General features: G+C 36.3%; 1 protein-coding gene across 1 annotated transcript in view; it reads left to right on the top strand.

Moving 5' to 3' along the window:
• The window catches only part of ULK4 (unc-51 like kinase 4), a 211935-nt gene that overhangs the window by 132590 nt on the left and 59512 nt on the right, over nucleotides 1-19833 (top strand). The window contains exons 35-36 of the mRNA XM_014308205.2: nucleotides 13324-13490; nucleotides 16723-16821. Of these exons, the coding sequence (XP_014163680.2) occupies nucleotides 13324-13490; nucleotides 16723-16821 (266 nt within the window). The remainder of the gene's footprint in view (nucleotides 1-13323; nucleotides 13491-16722; nucleotides 16822-19833) is intronic.

The following is a 19833-nucleotide window of genomic DNA, read 5'->3' as shown; positions in this document are numbered from 1 at the left end:
GAATGGTTTGGGGTTTTTATTTGTTTTACTTTGTCTTCAGTGGTTGTCATAGCTCCCATGCAGCCAGATGTTTTTTTCTTCTAAGTTATTTTCAGGAAAGCTGTGTACCGAATAGAGATGTTTAAGGCATTTGTGGACAATTAACTTGAAAATAATTTCCTCTTTAAATCAGAAAGGGAAATACGTCATAATGGATAATTTGAAGTTGTTTATATTTTTAAAGCCTTTTGAAATTCCCAATTTTTACACAAATATAAAGCAGCAGCCTATATCACTTGAGACTTTTCCTATGATGTTGTTCCTCTTCTACCTAAATATTTTTTATTTTTCAGACTTTTGCCTAAAATAATGTCTAGATGTATTCTTTTTTGGATGATGCTTTCTTTTGCTTTTCAGGATCTAATTTTATAATGTTGTTTAGCTTAGCTTTTCCAAACATTTGAAGTTACGTTTTAATGTGCATTTTATATTCAATAACTCATTTCTATAGTTAAATTTCTTTTTAAGTCTTTACATATGGATTTTGTACCATCTTAAGGTAGTATATATTCAGGTGAGTGTTTGTGTTCTCATACAAGTTATTTGGACAAGTCACCACTCTCCAACTGGTAGGTTTTTCCTGTGGCATTTGATCAATACCTTGTAAATCTGAGAGGGTAACTAATTTTGTGTGTAGTTACATGTGATCATTTACATTTATAGCAGTATATCTGCATGTAGTCAGTTTTTGTAAGTCAGCTGGTGGGGGAACCTGTTTGAGGCACCATTGAAACCTCCAGCTGAGGGACAGAGGTTATTTAAACTGCTGTGACAAAAATGTAGATGTCTACCTAATGATGCTATTTATTTTTTAAATAAAGTACATTGCATAAATGTAATCCAAACTTGTCTATCCATGCTTTAAAAAAATTTCATCTTAGTATAAGCTTTTTCCTAATTGAACCAAGATGGTATTCATGTAAGATGGGTTTACAAAGAGAAATCTTTCAGCAAAGACATTTGTTTGAGGACATGTCATGGGTTTCAGATCTGAGCTTTAAGCAAATCAGTTTTACTTTTCTCTTAAAGAGGCCCTAACTTGATAAACATTGGGGAGTTTTGTTTTATAAATAAGGTTTCAAGGTTTCCGTAGATGTCTCCATGTTGTTAAAAGATATTGCATCAGCTGGTTGTCCCTTTGTTTTGGTCGAGGAAAGTGTTTCCCTTTGAATTTTTCAGATCAAGGGGAGAAGAAATAGGATGATTATGTAAAGTCTGAAGCTGTCTTCTGTCTTTTAAGAGAATGGAAAAACTGGGAAGATTTTTTTTTCCCCTCTACCACTCACCTTTGAAAAAGATAAGAAACTTCTTGTTCACCTGCATCCATCCAGTTTCAACTTGTCTGGTCTTTCCTAAGGGCCATTCTTTCCTTACTTATCGTATTTCAGATTGCTCCAATCCCTATTCCACTGAGTCATGGAAAAAATCCAGTAAAGTGTTGTTAATGGATTTATTCACATTTTAAAAGATCATATTTCCTAGCTAACATGTCCATATTGTGACATAAAGTTTTTAACCGATGGTGTATCCATGAAATACAACTTATTTCCCTGGATGACAGCAGAACTAATGCTACTATATGTATTATGTAAAGACTGAAAGAACAGTAAAATTATGCATGATGGCTGAACAGGCTTTCCAATACATATTATTGCTGAATAAGCACAGACAGATATCATGTATTTTGATCCCATCATTCAACCCAGAATGACATGAATTGTGGGTTTATGCCATTATTTATCTTACTAGGAGAAAAAAGCTCCAACTATTACTTACTATGCATTTTCTTCCGAAATTACATTGAATGTTGTTAAGAGAACGCGTGGTTCGAACAGCAACACTTGAAGATGAATTTGGAGGTAGCATTTTGTCTGTATTGTGAGGAAAAGTCATAAGCAAGATAAGGAAAAGGCAGACAGAATACCCAAAGGAATAGAATTTCAAGGCAGGTTTACAGGTTTTGGCAGAAGACATAGGAAGAACAGCATTGCTTACAGGGTTTTGCTTGCCTAGGCTATGGGTCAGGCAGTCACTGAGACCAAGTCTGTCCATTATGGGATCAGTCTCTGGAGAGCCCAGTCTGGGCTGAGTGCAAGAACTGATTGCAGGGTTCTGTTGTGCACTCAGAAAGAAAACCTGTGCTCATCAAAGGTGTGCATGCAGTCCTGAACAGCATGCAGTGCTACAGCAACACATCCAGGAAGCCTAAAATGACAACTCCTGGCAGTAACTTCCTCATTTGGTTCCATGGACCTGGCCCGTGTGGGTACTCCCTGTGTCATCCAGGATCCCAGGCTGAATTGTAGTCACTCTCCCAGTTCGGTGCAGTATTTGAGCAGGCCAAATTGTGCAAAATGCTTGAACTCTACATGCCCTGAAATTGCTTGTCCTGAAAATTTAACTACATATACATCTTATTTCTGGTGTTTACTTGCTGCAGCTTCTCTTCAGTTCTCACGTGATTTGTTGACAGTCCAGCTCCAGAGAGTCCTCCAGTTTTCCCAACAGAGCTGCATTTACTTAACATAAATCCAGATTCACTATTTCCAGGCTTTGCTTTTTCTAGCCTACTTCTTAAGTCCCTCTCCCTAAAAGCACAGGGCTTGTGCATTAAGATTAGTCAGTTCTCTCTTTCTAAAAATGTTGATGAACAGAGGCAAAGGACAAGCTAGTTTGAACAGGGGAGAGAAATTTTTGAGCATGTCTCATCTATTTACTGGTAGGAACTGTGTATTGGTTCTGTCTGGAAAAGTGTGCAGTCCTGTAATGAAACACATTGGGCATCCCTATATCTGTTTGACATGCTAATTGGCTCTCTGAAACCAAAGTCTTTCTTCACATAAAGGGTATTAAATGTACCATGATACCACTATTCTATAGGATATCTATTGCAGTCCTGGATCCTAGATGGAAGCAGTGACCTGTGTTGAATTTGTTGCAGAATATATTGTCTTAGAAAATGCTGTGGATATTAGTTCATTGTTTCAAACTACAGTTAAATTTTATCATCCTTAATGTTTGTCTCTTCACTTGGGATAACATGGTGGGGAGAAACAAAGAAACATGAGTCCTTCATTGCAAGCTCCCCTTTTCTCCCCACTCCCATTATCTTGTCAAGCTGAATTTTTTTGTCTGACCGTGCTTTCTAGAATCAGTGGTCTGGGCATAAGCAGGCTGAAAGAGAAATATAGGTGTGTAGTAAGATGTAGGTGCATAGTGGTACTGCCCAGGGCACATAAGAAGTGAAACATGAAACACAACCTGGGGCAGGATGGTGAAGGCTCCTTGTGTTGGAGCAGGTTGGTAAACCTGCTGTGATCGTGAAAATACATTAATGCTTTAAAAACACCTGTGCCCAGTAGAGCAGGCATGGTAAAGAAAAAGGAAAAGGTACTGTCTTAGTTTAGTCATGGCTGGTGACTGAGCACCACACAGCCACTCAAACAGCTCTCCCTCAGTGAGGGGAGAGAATTGTAGGCATAAAAAAGTGAGAAAAAACTTGTGGGTTGACATTAAAGTAGTTTAATAATTAAAAAGATATCTTAAGAATTTTAAAAATTCTAAGGAAAAGGGAGAAAAAAACCCAAGCTATGGAGAGAGAAAAATAAATGCAAGAAGGACAAGTGATACAAATGAAAACACCTGCTTAACACCAACTAAACAATGCCCAGACAGTCCAGGAGCAGTGTCCACCCTGCCAACCTCTCCTCCTCAGTTCCATTGCTGAGTGTGATGACAAATGGTGTGGAATGTCCGTCTGGTCATCTGTGTCCCCTCCCAGCTCCTGTGCACCTCCAACTTGTTTGTTAATGGGTGGGGTGAGGAGTAGGAAAGCCTTCCACTCTAAGTAAGTGCTGCTCAACAGTAACCAAAACATCCCTGTGTTTTCAACACTGTATTCAGCACAAAACCAAACCAGAGCCCCATGTGGGCTAATGAGAAGAAATCTGACTCTATCCAAGCCAAAAGTACAGTGCAGGTACTAAACCGGTACTTGCACGTGAAGTTTCACCTGCTATTCTGTTGCACATCTTCACAAGGCACGCACTTAGATCCTGGCTGCCTAAATCACCTTTTTCTGTGGCCAGCTCTCTCACTCTAGTTCTATCAATGTTCTTAATCTCTTTTTCACTTGTGAAGAAATTAGTTGCCCTCAAACAAACCAGTGTCCAGATTCTCAATGAAAGCATCAGGTTAGCACAGGATTCATTTCGATTTGTTGCTGGGGAGGGCAGTATAGTTCACTGTTTTTGTTTTACAGCTGGGTGGTTTGGATCAAGACAGCCTAATAGGCCAAACCATTCTGTGTGATCTCCTTCCAGAGTTTTTGCAGAAGTTTTGCCAGGAGTCTGAGCCAGTCTGTTAACATATGGACACAGGCTTCACTACTCCCAGCAACAGTTACCCACATAAAAAAAGGGTTATCCACCACACAGTGTCATTACAGCCATGTTCCCATTGTGTGGATCCTCTTGAAATAGGGGAAAGAGGTATGGAGCACAGAAGTCAAACACGTGCAGGCTTGCAGTTCTTTCAGAGCCAAGACTGCCTCCTACAGTTCTTTCAGAGCCTCTTGATTGCTGAGCTGTGGTACTAGCTGACCTAATTCAATGTAATCTTTTGAAGTCGAGATAGTTGGGATCAGGTAGCTGTGCTGACAGAAGATGAAGGATCTATTGACCTAGGTTATACTAATATCAAATATTAGGTAGGGCACTATAGCTAGCATATAGCCAGTGACAGCGTGATCACAGTGTGATGGGTTCCAGCTCAAAGATCCTAGTGGTAAGGTTGAAAATCATGGATAGGTCAGAGTAGAAAAAGCATACTATGCAAACAATACAAGACATATGTCTGAGCCAGTTAACAAGAAGGATAGCATAATCCGAAGTGAATAGTCAGTGGTTGGATTTTAGAAACTTAATCAGGTGTGTCATTATTGGTATGGTCATATGGTAGCAAATAAAGGGGTTTGCTTGTCAAAGTTATCCCAACGCTTATTTGGAAAACAGTTGATGTAAAAGAGTAGGCTTAAGGCAAATGTAATTTGGGGCTACAAAATATAATCTGGTCATAAGGGCTAAAGCAGATGTGCTATCATGTAACATCCTGACCTCTGTTTAAGCCTTTTGATCATTTAAGCGCAAATACACGAAGGCCACCTTGGACAGTTGCAATTACTAGTTGTCTGTTTTCATTTCTTTTGAAAATGTAATTGATGAATAGCACAGGATGTTACAGGAAACTGTGGCATAGATCCAATTCTGTTTTAATAACCAGCAGCAAATTCCATTTGGGGGATAGTCTAGTCTTTGCTCTTGTTCTTTGGCGCAGTTGTAAGAACAGTAAAAGACTCACTTAAAAATCCAAGTACTTCTACTCTATGTTTTCATCTTATGGCAGACTGATGTAAATAGTCCAATAAGAATATAAATAAATGTTTAATATATTTTCTTACGGAGCGTGACTTTTCAATAGAGAAATGTGTAGAGCTTTTACCCTGATCCTTTGCTGACTATATGTGGGAACAGTATTCAACCATGGGTTATTTTGGCAACTTAGAACTGAAAACTTCAGAGAATTTTCTGAAGCCAAGGTTCATTGGTCCTTATCACTCCCAGCTCAGGGCCTCATGAAGGCCAAGCTAGAGCAATTAAAGCTGTTGAGTGCTGTCAGTTTGTGACAACAGTTTAGGGTTCTATCTGTATTCTGAAGCTGTTCACATCTGGTCTGTATGGGTTTTGTTAAAAAGACAGCTCTCTAAGTTTGAATTTGGTGTCTCAAAGATTTTGGTAGAAGAGAAAGTTGATGTCAAAGCGGAAGTGTGTTAAGATATTTGAAAGAGATAAACAGGGTTTAAGCTTGTGTGACAGGAAGTCTATTATTAAAATAGAAATATCTTTAGAAGAGTTTCTAGTTCTAAATTAAGCCCAGGATATAAATTCCTGTGTATTTTATCACATGGTAATTGTTGCAGACATGATCTTTCAGAGCAGTAACTCAAAAGTCTTTACTGAATCTTTACTGACTTCAAATCTTGCTGAATGCACAGCATTCCTAATTTTACACAAATAACACATTTAATTTAGTGAAGAACTTTGCCTAGCTTTTGCCATTAATTTTAGGACATCATACAGTCTTTGTTTTTCTAAAAAATAGACACTATATATAAACTCACATTGTGCAAGTAGAAATTTTTCCAGGTAGGTGTGAAGCAGCAACTGCTAATATCTCAGACTGGCTTTAAAGAAGGTTTTAAAGGCTGTTGTCTTTCAAAGAGTAAAGTGTCCTGTTAGATAGTCTTGTTCCTCATGCAGATAATTAAAACCTGCTGTTTGGAAAATCCTCTAAGCATCATCTACCTTCTGTCGGACAAAACCAAGGGACCTTATTTTAGTTGACACCTTGTAGGAATGAAATAGGGTGTATTGGGTTTTGGCTTGAAGTACATCATGCTGTAGAATTGCTGTGATTTATAAAATTAACCACAAGCTCTAATGTATCTCTGACATGTGGGGAGATATCTAACTGAAAAGTTGCTATAAAGTTTGCTTAATAACAGCAATGATAGTCAATCCAAACAACATAATTTCATCTTACTGAAGTCTTGGTTTATTTAATTTTTAGTATTTTATGATGCAAGGTTGTGCTTGCAAATACTGCACAATTGACAAATTAAACTGTAGCAACAAAAATACTTAAATCCACATAAAAAGAATGCAAGTTAGGTGTTTAATATATGCACAGTTGGTGACAGAAGTATTTTAAATGTATGCCCTGGGAAGCCACTGTATTACCTCCACCTCTATTCCTCCCCAGGTTTCCCAACTAAAAGGGTCATTTGGGTGTGTGGATTTACTTCAGGCAAACCTGGGTGCCAGCAGCATGGCATCCAAACAAATCAAAATTGTCTGTTCACATAGGACACTCTTAATGTCTTATCAACTCTGTAAATAGATCCCCTGAATATTATTACAGTCTATAGTTATGTAGTATTTATTCATAAAAATTGTAGAAAATATTTACATCTATTCTGTTGTACTAGAAAACATTTGAATGTTCTTATATTATTTTCCAAGGGAAGTTACTTTCTGATCTTTCATTCCATCCCTGTTGAACAAGTTCATGTTCAATGAATTTTACTCCTAGGAATGAGGATTAGCTTGGTAAATCTTGACTAGAACAAAGTCCCCCACCTTCAGAACTTTGGGGCTATGTACCCATATGTGCTGTGCACAGAATTTCAAACATCTTGGGTACCTTTTCTGAATGAATTATATAATGGTTGAGTCAATCTGGCACAAAACCCTGTATTCAATTGAAATTTTGTCACAGATGTAAAACTTTTTTTTTCTTTTTCCCTTTTTCTTTTTTTTATTTTTTCATTTGCAAAAGCAGCAACAAACCAGGAGCTCTCAAGGTATCAGTGATTATACTTTCAGGAATACTCTTCCTCTGTGTATGTCATTCTAACCATGTCTTTTCACGGAGAGCAACGGTCTAGCCTAGTTTAACTAATTTCTTATATTCTATTATTTTTATATTGCCCAGTAAAGCATATTCAACAGTATGTGATTTTATTATTTCTAAATTGGTCAAGTTTTCAATAGAGAAATGTGTAGAGCTTTTACCCTACACAGGTAAAAGTGCATTTTCACTATCCTTTATTACACTCAGATACTTATGAGAGAATCCCCCTGGTTTTCTATCTTTGAGTTGGCTAATCTATACACCTGCTGGTCTTAATCAACTCTGTGTTTGATTCATAGATTCAATTATAGAATAAAACAGATTTCTGTGTTGGTGGGGTTGTCTTAGGTTCAGAAGAGTTTGACTCTCTGGGGAGTCTCCAGTTGTGCAGTCTTTTTTCACAAGAGAAAGTTGCCACCTCTAAACTGCCTTCTAACATTAGCAGCTAAACACTGCCAGTCCAGGAAAAATTAGAGTTATGTTGTGCTTTGACTTGAAGCAGAACCATATTGCTTCTGAGAATGTCAGGTCTTTATTCCTCCAAGGCAGTCACACTCAAGATAACATAGAACGTCTCAGTCTGATTTTGACCTAGCTGTAGTGAGGGTGATAACTGTCTTCTCTTCCCTGGTTGTCATAATCCTTTCCACATCTATTTTCTTGAGTGTGAGGGCAGGACTGACAGCTTGGGCACCATTGGTGAGTACCCTACATTCCATGTGGGTAGAAAAAGCTGAGCCACTCTTCCCACAAAGGTAAGCTCTGGAGAGGCTTGACTGCTTCAATATGATAAATTCAAATTTTGTCCCTAAAACCTAGTGATTCTTTCTTCAGTCATAAAATGTCCAGTCATTGTACCAGGGCTAGGAATAGACTAGCCAAAAAGAGTCTATTTTGCAAATAGACCATTTGTAAAATTTTCTTCTTTAGATACTATTCATTTTTAAGATTAGAGTATAAAATAATTTTTAGGGCAGGAGTCGTGCAATTGATCTGCTCAACAGCCAAATAATTGTTTTTCCACTTGTTGTAACATTCATAACTCACCAAATTTTGAAAACATTGGTGATCTAATTTTCTATTCTAGCTTATTCTTACCTCAGTATTATTAAGTGGCAACACAAATAGTTCCTAAAACATAAACAGTAACAAATAATAACATTAAAAACAATGAACCTTTTTTAAAAATGCCATTTGCTTTATGTCACCTATTTTCAGTTCTTCAAAACAGGAAAACTTACTTAGTAAGGCTGTGATGCAAAGAATGCAAACTAAGTCCCAGATTTATGTAGGTAAATAAGGTTTATGAAAAATCTTCATGTCATCATGGAGTATCTTAACTGCTCAGGTACGTTCACTCATTCTTGTGTGAAAGAATCAATTCTGTGTTTCTACTTAGCAATATTTTTGAGTTTCAGCATTAAAATTTAAAATATTATAAAATATGGTTTCTATTTAATCTGTCAATAGTGTTGGTCCACTCTGTAAATAAAATAAGGAAGAAAGATCTAATGCACGTACATTTGGTAATATCCCTGGGGAGTCAGTTGTGTAGGGGTGGTACTAATGGAAAAAGAGGCTCTCCAGAGAGCAATGTGCAGAGAGGAACAAAGAGAAAGCTTTTTGCTGGACTGAGGGTTTTGCTGCTGGCTGCTTGGCTGCACAGTAGCATTGTTTGGAGGAAGTGCACCTGCTCTAATGTTTTCTTCAGCTGGAAGCAGACAGGTTTGTTGAATGCTCTAATTGCTGGTAGGCATGAAAGGATTGCCTAGAAGATTGCTTCCTAGGCTGTGCTTTGATGTTTCATATGATTTGGAAGTGGATATTTCTTTTCCTTTATCCATCTTACTAATAGGTGAGAATAAAAAATCTCCTTTCAGCTTTCATTCCAAAGGTATCATGGCACATTCAGTGTGATTAGCTGCATCATGGGCCAAAAGATTCCTTTTATCTTTTGAAAGGTATATAAAACACAGGCATAGTCATCACAGTCCACATTCATAAAGCACTATTAGCTACATGTTCAGTTTATTGCAGGGGTCTCTGGGCAGGAGAAATACTCTGCTGTGAACACTAGGTTTGTCAAGTGCTGTAAATCCATGGCTAGAAGTTTTGGATACAATCCTTTTAATACATATTATAAATTTTGTACCACAGTTAGAAAAAGTTCTTTGTATAATTCCAATTATGTTAATTTATAAACACAATAATTCTAATACAAAATGCAAGTTTTGCCTTATTTTTCAGCAAAATTTGAATAGCACAGATCTGTAGTGAGGCTTGATAGTTACAATGTCCTCCTTTTACAGATGACATGACTAATGCCCTATGAAGTCTTGTACTAAATTCAGATTATAACTAAAGCTACAAACAGTACAGTGTGATATAATTTGTTTGCAGAAATATGCAAATTAATAGAGTAACAAAAAACACTCTGCAATAGGTTAAATTATAAGGTTTTATTTAATTCTCTTACTAGGAAATACCTAGCTGAAATGAATTATAGTGCATTATTTTCACCCATGTAAACTGTCATTGACTGCTTTCTCTTGAGAGGGTGAGCTATTGCCAACATACCTGGAAGCACAAGAATACTTGATTGCAGGTTGCTTGTCCAGGTAGAACAACCTTCCTCAACTGGATTTGGTTTAAGTCTCCTCTGTGATACAGATTTTGTATTCAGATCCATCACTTGCAGAGTTCAGGAGTGCATGAAGTGTGGGCCTTTTCAATCAGAGCCTATTTCACTTTCCAATCAAGAATTGAGAATTTATGCATAAGAAACCTGTGTCTGTTATATATGACTCTGAAATATAGTGTCTGAAGTTTTTAAAGATACATACTGGCTGAGGCTTTATTTAGGAAATTGTCATTCTTTAATCTGTTGTAAAATTTGGGACAAAACCTTCAAGGTATCTTCTGAAACTTTGAGATATGTATGTGATTTTTGTATTATGATTTACTGAGTTATGAATTCAATTTCCTTTTTATAAAATGTCATTTTTTTCCAAACTGTTTTGCAATTCAATGTTTTGAATGCTGAAACATGTTATAGCTGCCTTTTGAGCAAACTGGTTACAGTGCCAGTGGTCAAGGCCGTTAGACTTCTATGAAGTTTTGTCATGGTCACTGTAAATTACACCAGCTTCCCAAATTTCTCTTCTGAGCACAAAGTGTGCATATTTTGTTTTGTGGTGTAAGCAAAGAGTATATTTATATGTCTACAGCTGTGATCTCCAAGTTTCATTTTCTGACATGATGAAGTATTTTAAAGAGTATGTCTGGAACTTTATTTACTTGGCCAAGAGTTCAGTCTGTTGCTTTTATCTGTGGAACCAAGTGTTTATGAGGCTTCTGTATGAATCACACAGCACAATAGGTGCACCAGTGTTTGGTTCTAGACATCTTTATAATAAAGTTTGGATGTGCTAAATTTTCCAAAAGTATTTTAAGTCCAAGAATTTTTTCCCCACAAAATTTTCAAATCTGGCTTGCATATCTTTGTACATATAGCTCTGTGTGAGCATGTATCTACCTAAATGAAATTCATTAGTTCTGATGTTTTAGTTAACTAGGTAAACATAAATATCTCAGGTGTTTGGAGGCAGGGATGCTAATACACATACCCTTAGGATGTAAGCACTTGAAGGAAAAGAAAATCTAGGTGATTATGTTATTCGTATCTCAATAGATGGGGAGAAGGTTGAGTGTTTGCTTCACCTCCTTACTCACCAAACAACAGAAATGAGTCAGTTCTGACGCTCAGGCTGGTAAAGCCAAGGGAATAAGCAAGTGGTTCTGTTCAAAGCTGAAAGTGAAAGGATTGCAGATCAGTCATGGATCCTGGTGTTTTGTTCACTACTAGTCAAGCCCATTGTTCACTCCCTAGTCAACCCTGTTAGTGTTGTGAGTGACTACTGCCTGAAAATTTCGTAGTGATGATCCATGCAAAGCAATGCCTGCTTATGAAAGTGGCCTTCTCAGAAAGCATTGACAAGTCACTCTCCTACGAGTTATTTGTAAGCCATCTGGAAAGAATGGGATGACTCATTCGTTTTGATGTGGCTATGGGTTTTGTGGCCGTAGACAGAGAGAAACAATGTGTGCTTGGTCATATGCCTGCAGGCAATTTTTCAGACTTCACTTTGATAGGGACCAAGTCTTACTGGACTGGTCCCTATTCAACTTACTTAGTCTGTTGAAAATAGTCATAGACTAACCACAAGTTTTGTGTTGGGTAGGCATCACTTTTTTCTTCTTTGTGGGTATTGGTGACATCACTTAAATGTGTCATTATCAGATGCATGCTATCTGATTTTTGTATGAGGTGTTCAGAACTGCAGCAGAAATTTCACTCTAAAAAAGGAGAAGGAAATTAAGTGTATGAGATTAGAATTATTTCATTTTGAGAGCTTGGTTTATTTAGACAAAATTTCAGGAAATTCAAAGCTTGTTCTGAATAAACTGTTGTGAAAGTCCAATAAACTGTTGTGAAAGAATAATGCTAGTAATCATAAAACTACAGAAGATGTGAGATAGAAGCTGAGTATGAGTCCTAATGACCTAGAACCATAACTGTATTCTAAATGAAATGTATTTAATTTCCTGAGGAAAGTATTAACAGTGAGGAGTAGGCGAAGAAAATATTTTGTAGGAAGTTTAGTTAATTGATAGAGCATCTTTCAAAGATAAAATAATTCAAATCCCCAGAAATTTAACTGTTCTCAAAGACTGAATGGTGTAAGCATATAATGTGTTCTACGGTGTCTCATATAAATCATGTGTTGATGTTTGTAGAAATATATACAATGACTTTTAAAAAGAGAGCTTGTATAAGAACACTTTTTACTTCATTGAAATCAGTGAAATATTTAAGTCTTTTTTTGACGCCATGGAGACAAGAAGCTAATATACTGATACACTGCAGTGTTACTAGATATGTGCAGCCAAGTGAATGGCAAGTTTAAAAGATGGTTTGCAAAGATATTATGATTTTGTTAAGAAACAAAGTATGTTTCATCCCTTATGAAAATCTGAAAGAAATAGACTAAGATCACACCTAATGAACTCAATCACTTTGTATTTGAAAGTAAGAAAGATTCTGAATTGAATCAATATTGTCTTGAATTGGATTATATTTTTCTGCTATGTCAATTGATTTGTGGTTAGGCAAGCTACAGGGACTGATGCTATTGAATTCTAAAGGAGCTTAAAAAAACTCCTTCAAAACAAGGAGATATTTTTAGGAAAGTTTTTACTACCATCAGTAAAACAAATCTTAATAACATTTTTAATGTTGTATGCAGTATTTAATTTATAATGCTTCTTCTGAATATATTCTTTGTTAAGCACAGCACTGTTTAATGCTATAATGAAAGCATATGCGTCAGTTCTAATTTACAGACCAGTGGAGAAACTTTAGGCTCAGTTAAGAAGCTCTAGGTTCCATCTTGAAGTGTCACTTTGTAACAGCCTGTAGAAATTGCTAAATTCTTCTGACTAGGGCTTTTGTGAAAGAGACTTGTGACCATGCTACAGAAAAGTTTAGAATTCAAAGTAGGTTTTAATGTAGTGAATCCATGCAGTTAGCAAATCTGATTGTATCTATTTTATTCTCTTTATGAGCCAGTCCAAACAAAATAGGAGAGGAGGTAATTATAGTAACGGAGAAAAAGAGGAAATGTAATAAATATTCATAAAGTATGTAAAATTTGTTTTTGTCATAATCTATTTTATCTAGGTCACCTTCCACATTGTTCTTGTCCTGATAGCCTATTTATTTTTTCTCTTTTTTTCCCCTCACTTTCTACATAGGACTGACTCATCACGTCTGTAATCTCCTGACAGAAGCTGTGGCCCTGTACTTGGAGGCAGATGATAAAAGGAACACCAAGACAGCGAATGTGCTGCTAGGGTCCTTACTTGACATTTTGCAATACGTGCTGACATATACAGCAAACATTGTGCGCCAGACTTTGCAGGTATGGGAATTACTCATGGCAACTTGACTGTTTTAAACAATTTTTTAGATAACTTCCTATTATCCTTAATAACAACACTCCCGCTATTCTAATTTTATGGAACTTTTAGGGTAGCGAAAACTCAATTTGTCTTACAAGTTACTGTTTGAACCACTGCAAGTCATGGCATTGGTGGGACTTCCTACTCCAACAATGACATCCTCCTCCTTAAAAATGGAGCACAAAATACAATTCCAAGAAATTTCACATAACCCTCATAATAACATATGAATGAAAAGCATTGATAATTTTTTAGACATTATATAAATCTAGCAAATAATGCTTTTCTTTTTAGATCATCTGCCAAATTTTGAAGTTAGTCAAGTGGAAGTGATTTCTGTATTTACACTGCAAACAACACGTGCTCTTCATGTTAGGCTTTTTATGTTCTTAGTATTATTCACTGAAGAACAGATATTTGTCAGGTGAAATATATCTAAAGGACAGAGATTCAAAAGATTGCAGATGAGTTGTAATACCTTGCAGGATATGGCTTCTTTAATCCCCAGAGTCCCTCTTCTGTGGGTTGGTTGGTTTTCTTTTTGTTTTGGTTCTGTGTTTTTTGGTTTGCAGGGTTTTGTGGTAGGGGAATTGGGTTTTTATAGGGGTGGTTTATTAAGTAGTCTTAATGTAAAAATTGCTGTTGAAAATTGAGCTTTTTTCTTTTTTCTGCATTGATTTACACAAGCAGCTATGTTATCAACCACATTTCACTGTGAGGTTTTTGGTTTGGTTTAGATGTGTGATGGTACAATATCTTGTCTTTTTTAAGTCCTCTATTAGCAGGTTATGTAATGATATTTTCATCTAAGAATCACTTCATAGATCAAATTTCGTAGGCTAATTGCTTGTTGTCATATTTTTGGCATCGCTCCATGTGATCATAAAGAGCTACATTCTGTACTTATGCTCCATACAGCAGTGGTGAGGCAAATTATTCTGGAGGACACATGAGGAGAGAGGATCTTGCACATGGATTGGTAGTATTGAATTGATGGGTTTTATTTAGATTTAAAATTAAATCTATTCATTCAAAGCCAAATTCTGTTCTGGCTTTACTTGAATACAACAATTGATTGATGCACTGAAACTCCAGCTCCAGTTTTGTTTATCTCTCATCACAGTAGTCTGCTTTGCTCTTAAAGTCTAATGAGTAACACGGAGCAGCTGGAAAACTGAGTTTTGAAGCATAGGTCTATTCTGTGTCCATATATCAATTATTTCAGTGGTATTTCGTGTCTTGACAGTACTCATCACAAGATCCCTGAGAGCTCTACATCAGTACACATACTGTATTGAATGGTGGCCATTAGTTATTGACTACATTGTTTTCCACTATTCAGGTGTCACTAAATGCATCACAAATATTATTCTTGGACTGTTTTTATAGAGATGTTTTGAGTAAGATACCATTTAAATCAGAACTTGTAAAACAGAATCAAATCATCTTTTATTATCCATTTCTGAGGCTTAAGTTGTCTTTTACAGATGGTAGTAGCTTCACTTGAATCCTTTTTATTTTACTATTTTATGTGTAAAGTGATTACCTTATCCAGCTGCGTAGGCAACACATACCACCACTTTTCCATTGCACTGAAGTACTTCGTGCTGGATGGTGCTGATAACTGTATCCAGGTTCAGGAGAAGAGTTCACTCTTTGTGGTCTAAGTATTTTCATATTAATTTGCATGTCTGTTTTAGAGAGGTTTTGTCATATGTCCCAGAGGTGATCCACATTAGCTGAAAATAATTTGAAATTACAATTTGATATATGGACTCTATTTTGTGTCTCTGGCACAGCCCGTGGATGCCCCAGCTCTGGCAGTGTTCAAAGCTAGGTTAGATAAGACCAGGAGCAACCTGGTCTGGTGAGATGTGTCCCCTCATGGGGTTGCATCTGGGTGTGACTAGATGATCATTAAGGTCCATTTGAACCCTTTAACATTCTGTGATTATATGATTCTACAACTTAAAGTAGGTTTAACAATGGTGTAGTGTGTATCCTTCATATAAATATGTAATTTCTTTAGTGCTGTTGTTCATTCTCTTTCCAAAGACACTAATATATAAAAGTTAAAGAAAGTAGTCAAAGATTCCTGATGGAAGGTGTCTATCTTCTCATCCATGTACTAATGAGAAAAAGCTGTTTTAAATTTTGCTGAATGAAGGTGGCTTACTTCCCTTTCTTCATTAATATAAACATTCCATTTTTTGTCTTCTCTGCACTTTTTGTCCTTCTTGAACTTCAGCATTCCAGGCCATTGTGGTGAGTCTCAGAGACGGTCATACCAATGTAACTTATTGCCTGGAGAAACAGCTTTTCAGTTCTATTTTGTTTAGAAAGCCTTTCCAGAAGAAAGGCATTATCCTTTCAACTCATAAGTATCAACAGTGGAGTTTGAGCAGTAGTGGCACCTGTCTCAGGGAACTTGTTCCCCTGTTCACTTAACCAAATGAAAACCTCCAAGTGTTACACTTGGACAGTGATTTTTAGGATTGAGCTATAAATGAAACACAATACAAATTATTCTTAAATGTGTTCTTTAGCCAAAATGTTTATTTTTTTCTCTAGCAGATTGACTGTATAGGGTTATGGTTCAAAGCTGGTGCAAGGTAATGACATTAAATGAAAAAATCCTGCAAGCCAATCTTTCAGGAGCCCTGGGGTCATAAATAGCACTGCCTAGGATAGTAGTATGTCTTGATGATGTGGGGATGACAGTGGTCAGGATTACAAGTAGTACCTGATCTTATTACTTGAAAACTTTATTATTTCTGTTTCAGAAATAATTTAAATCATAATGTATTGTGAATATTTCAGGATACAGAGTAAGGCAGGCAGGCAAAATTGGACAATATTGCTGAGAATCCTAAATTTTAAGTCACTTGATTATCTTGGTTTGAGGGGTCTTTTGCAGGTACATTTTATTGCATTTTGCTGAAGCAATGTCATGCAGGTCGGTATATTCAGCCTGTACAGAATGGCACGACAGCATGGGTCCTTTTGCTTTGTGCTTATTGTCACAGAGGGAGCATAACTGCTCGTTGGGAGCCCAGGAATACTTAACTGGAAATGATGCATAAGTTCCCTTCAAACTTCCATTCACACTTGGACCACTTAATGGACCTAATTTGTTCTTCATAACAGAACAATCACCAGAGTTGCTTTTGATTTCTTTTCTCTCTTGTTAAGGCACAGAAATCTGGGGCAGGAGGAGACACGCAGGCTGCTGAAGACCTTCTGCTTATCAATAAACCCCTGACGGACCTGATTAGCCAGCTTATTCAACTGGTAAAAGTTTGCTTGTTTGTAGCCTTATGGGATGTTGCTGAAGTTGGAATTATGCAATTGAATTGAACATATTAGAGCTCTCTTTACTAGTTTTTAATTGTTTACAAGCTCCCACCTAGTACTCTAGCACTTTGTAAGTTACCAATCACAGTGACTTGCAGGTTACCAGTGATGTCAAATTCTGTTTGTCCAGAGCATAGAAGTGGGATGAGGGGCAGACTGCAGGTTCTCAGTTTGGATACAGATATATATATATAGCCAACATTTGTCCTTCAAAACGGACTAGTCACCACTGCATAGGGAAAGGATGGCATTCAAAATTTGAATCTAATAGTACTACTTCCTTTAGAGAAGTCAGTAAATGCAAAATTGCTTTGTAGAGAGTGATGCATTTTAATATTATTTTCTAGGGTTTGAGCCTTCTGAGTTTTCTCAAGGGTTTTATTTCAACATTATCCTGAAGGATTTATGAGTGGGAGTGGTCCCTGTGATCTGTAAACATCTTTGAAGTGTGTCTGTTTAAAGGCAGTCCTTTCCGGGGTTTACTAGATGTACAGCACTGCATTGAAATCACAGAGGGCCGCATTATGCCCTAATGCATCCCATCAGCTCAACCTCTGTCATACAGAGATCTATATTTAGTCTATGTGTAATGGTTTGTAGTAGAGGAATGCTTCTTGAGCTGGACAGTCCTTTTAGAGGCTGCATCAGCCTGTAAGTCAACATAAAGCCATTAAAATGGTATGTGAGAATTTCGGTGTATCACAGTATCCTTTCCGGAATATTTCACTTAGAGGTGTTTCAGATTCACTGTGTTCTCTTCCAGACCCTTTTTTTTTTTTCATTTAAATAGAGGATTTCAGGTTTTTTGTGATATCAGTACTGCAATCCTTCTATTATCTTTAGCACTGTCTGTCATCTATTTTAGGGAAGTGTGTGATTACTTTTTATTAATTTTTGGCATTATACTTGGTGCTAAGTCCTCCTTTGATGGATTTATTTAAACCAGCTATTGACAAAGGCTTTTTGGAAAAGTTCTCTGAATGACCTGAAACAAAGTGACTGAATTTCAACTATTTAATATTTCAGCTTTATAAATTCTTTTCATTTATTTTTATTGATTTTTTTAAAAACTGCTATGCATGATAAATAGTATGAGATGGAGAAATGCAAACATTCATTTAAAATGAAACTAGTAATAAGTTAAATTATATTAACTTTTTAAAGAACAGAAAATTAGAGGCCAAGCTTTAACTCAGCCTATACCACCTGGAAGTCTTGTATAAGTTTTTAATTAAAGGATAGGATAATTGTATATTTAGCATGTTCTGATTAGATTGTGACTTGTCTTTGTATTTCAGAAGCATGGCTGTAAATTACCAGTAGATTTTGCTTCGTTCTGTACTTCTGCAGATTCTGGTTTTTTTCAAATTCTTATTTTAAATCATCTGATTTTAACATGCAGGTAAAAGATAATGACCACCACTTCCACTTCTTTATACAGATAGATAAACACATACATACATATTGTCTTGTTTTGTTTTGGTTTCAGTTTTTTAAAGATTCTGTGAATGAGGGATTTTTCTCTTGTTTGGGTCTGTGGAAGTTATTTCAGCTAGATTTGTTAAATTTGATTTTTCAAATATTTTTTTCCCACTGCTCTATTAAACATTTCCTGTTAAGCTTGGAAGAGTTTGAGCAATGGAATAATCATTTTAGCATTTAGGAATCACTTGTTTGAAATGTTTTATGCTCTAATCTCTTTAAATAGAAATAGATTATTTGTGAAGTCTAGAGCATGTCTCAAGATATGTGTGCTCCCTACTCCTCAAAATGCCTCAGGCCTACCTAAACTGAAATTCTGTGAAGCTGCCAGTGGTTGTTCTCTGTATTCATTGAGCTGTGTGGGAACATAACCCCTCATTGCTGCTTTGAGGCATTCAGTTCTTTGTGAACTTGATTTTCTGGAGATAATGGAGGACTTACATTTTGAACTAACAATTACTTTAAAATATTGAGTTAAAATTATTTTCTCTGCTTTGCTATTTCTGCCTATCTTAGCATATTTATAGTTTCTTATAATCACTTACATAGTTTCCTAGTCACATTGTTTCCTAGTTCCTAGTTTCCCAGACACATTGTTTTCCCTCATTGAAATGTGTATCCCTCAAGTAGATTATTCTGTGTCTCATTTACTTGTCTTTTTATTTTGCTCAAGTTCTATTTGTTTTTCTCTCTCAATAATCCCTCAAAAAAATCAATGTGAGTAAAACTTCAAAATGTCAAAAACTTTGAATCAATTTTTCCCTTGTGTGGTTGTTATTTAGTCTGTCACTAAAGGCATAACAAAGCAAGTTCTGGAAGCCTAGATTGCATTTAAATGAAGCTTCAGCCATTTAACAATGCAAAAAAATTAATTATTACAAACTATGTCAAGAAACACTGCAAAAATGGAGAATTCAGTATTTAGTCCCAAGATCATTATGACCATAATTGATCAATAAGAGGAAAAAAATTGAGCATTTAGTCTTCTCCTTGGCAGTTTTGTGTTTAAAAGTTAATTACACTTAGCTTTGTTGGGTAATGTTTCTTTGCTTAACGTAAATTTAATTTCAATATTATTCTGAAACCTGCAGCAATTGCAGACCATACACAACACCTTCTAATTTTTGATGTGCCCATTATACTGAAAAAATTACTTTTGAAATCACTTCAGTGTGGATTTTCACAAAGTTTCAGAAATCATGCCAGTACCTATAAAAAGGAATTTTGTTTTCTGTAGGTCCTAGATTCAGTTCCTAGGTGTAGATCTTCCAGTCATTTCTGGAGCCTACTAGACTCTGGGAGAGAACTTTTTTTGACTTCTGGTGGGAGGCTTCCTCATTATAATATTACCAGGAAAATTTCCACTTGATTACCATGCTCTGTGTTACCATTGAACATCCAGTTAGTCATGTCCAAATGTGAAGAGGACAAATATGAAGCCTCACAAATATGAAGCACATGGATGAT

This window comes from Geospiza fortis, unplaced genomic scaffold (assembly GCF_000277835.1).
Source record: "Geospiza fortis unplaced genomic scaffold, GeoFor_1.0 scaffold346, whole genome shotgun sequence".
NCBI classification, from domain to species: Eukaryota; Metazoa; Chordata; class Aves; order Passeriformes; family Thraupidae; genus Geospiza; species Geospiza fortis.
The sequence above is the reverse complement of the archived record's forward strand: the minus strand, read 5'-3'. Positions and strand labels throughout refer to the sequence as shown.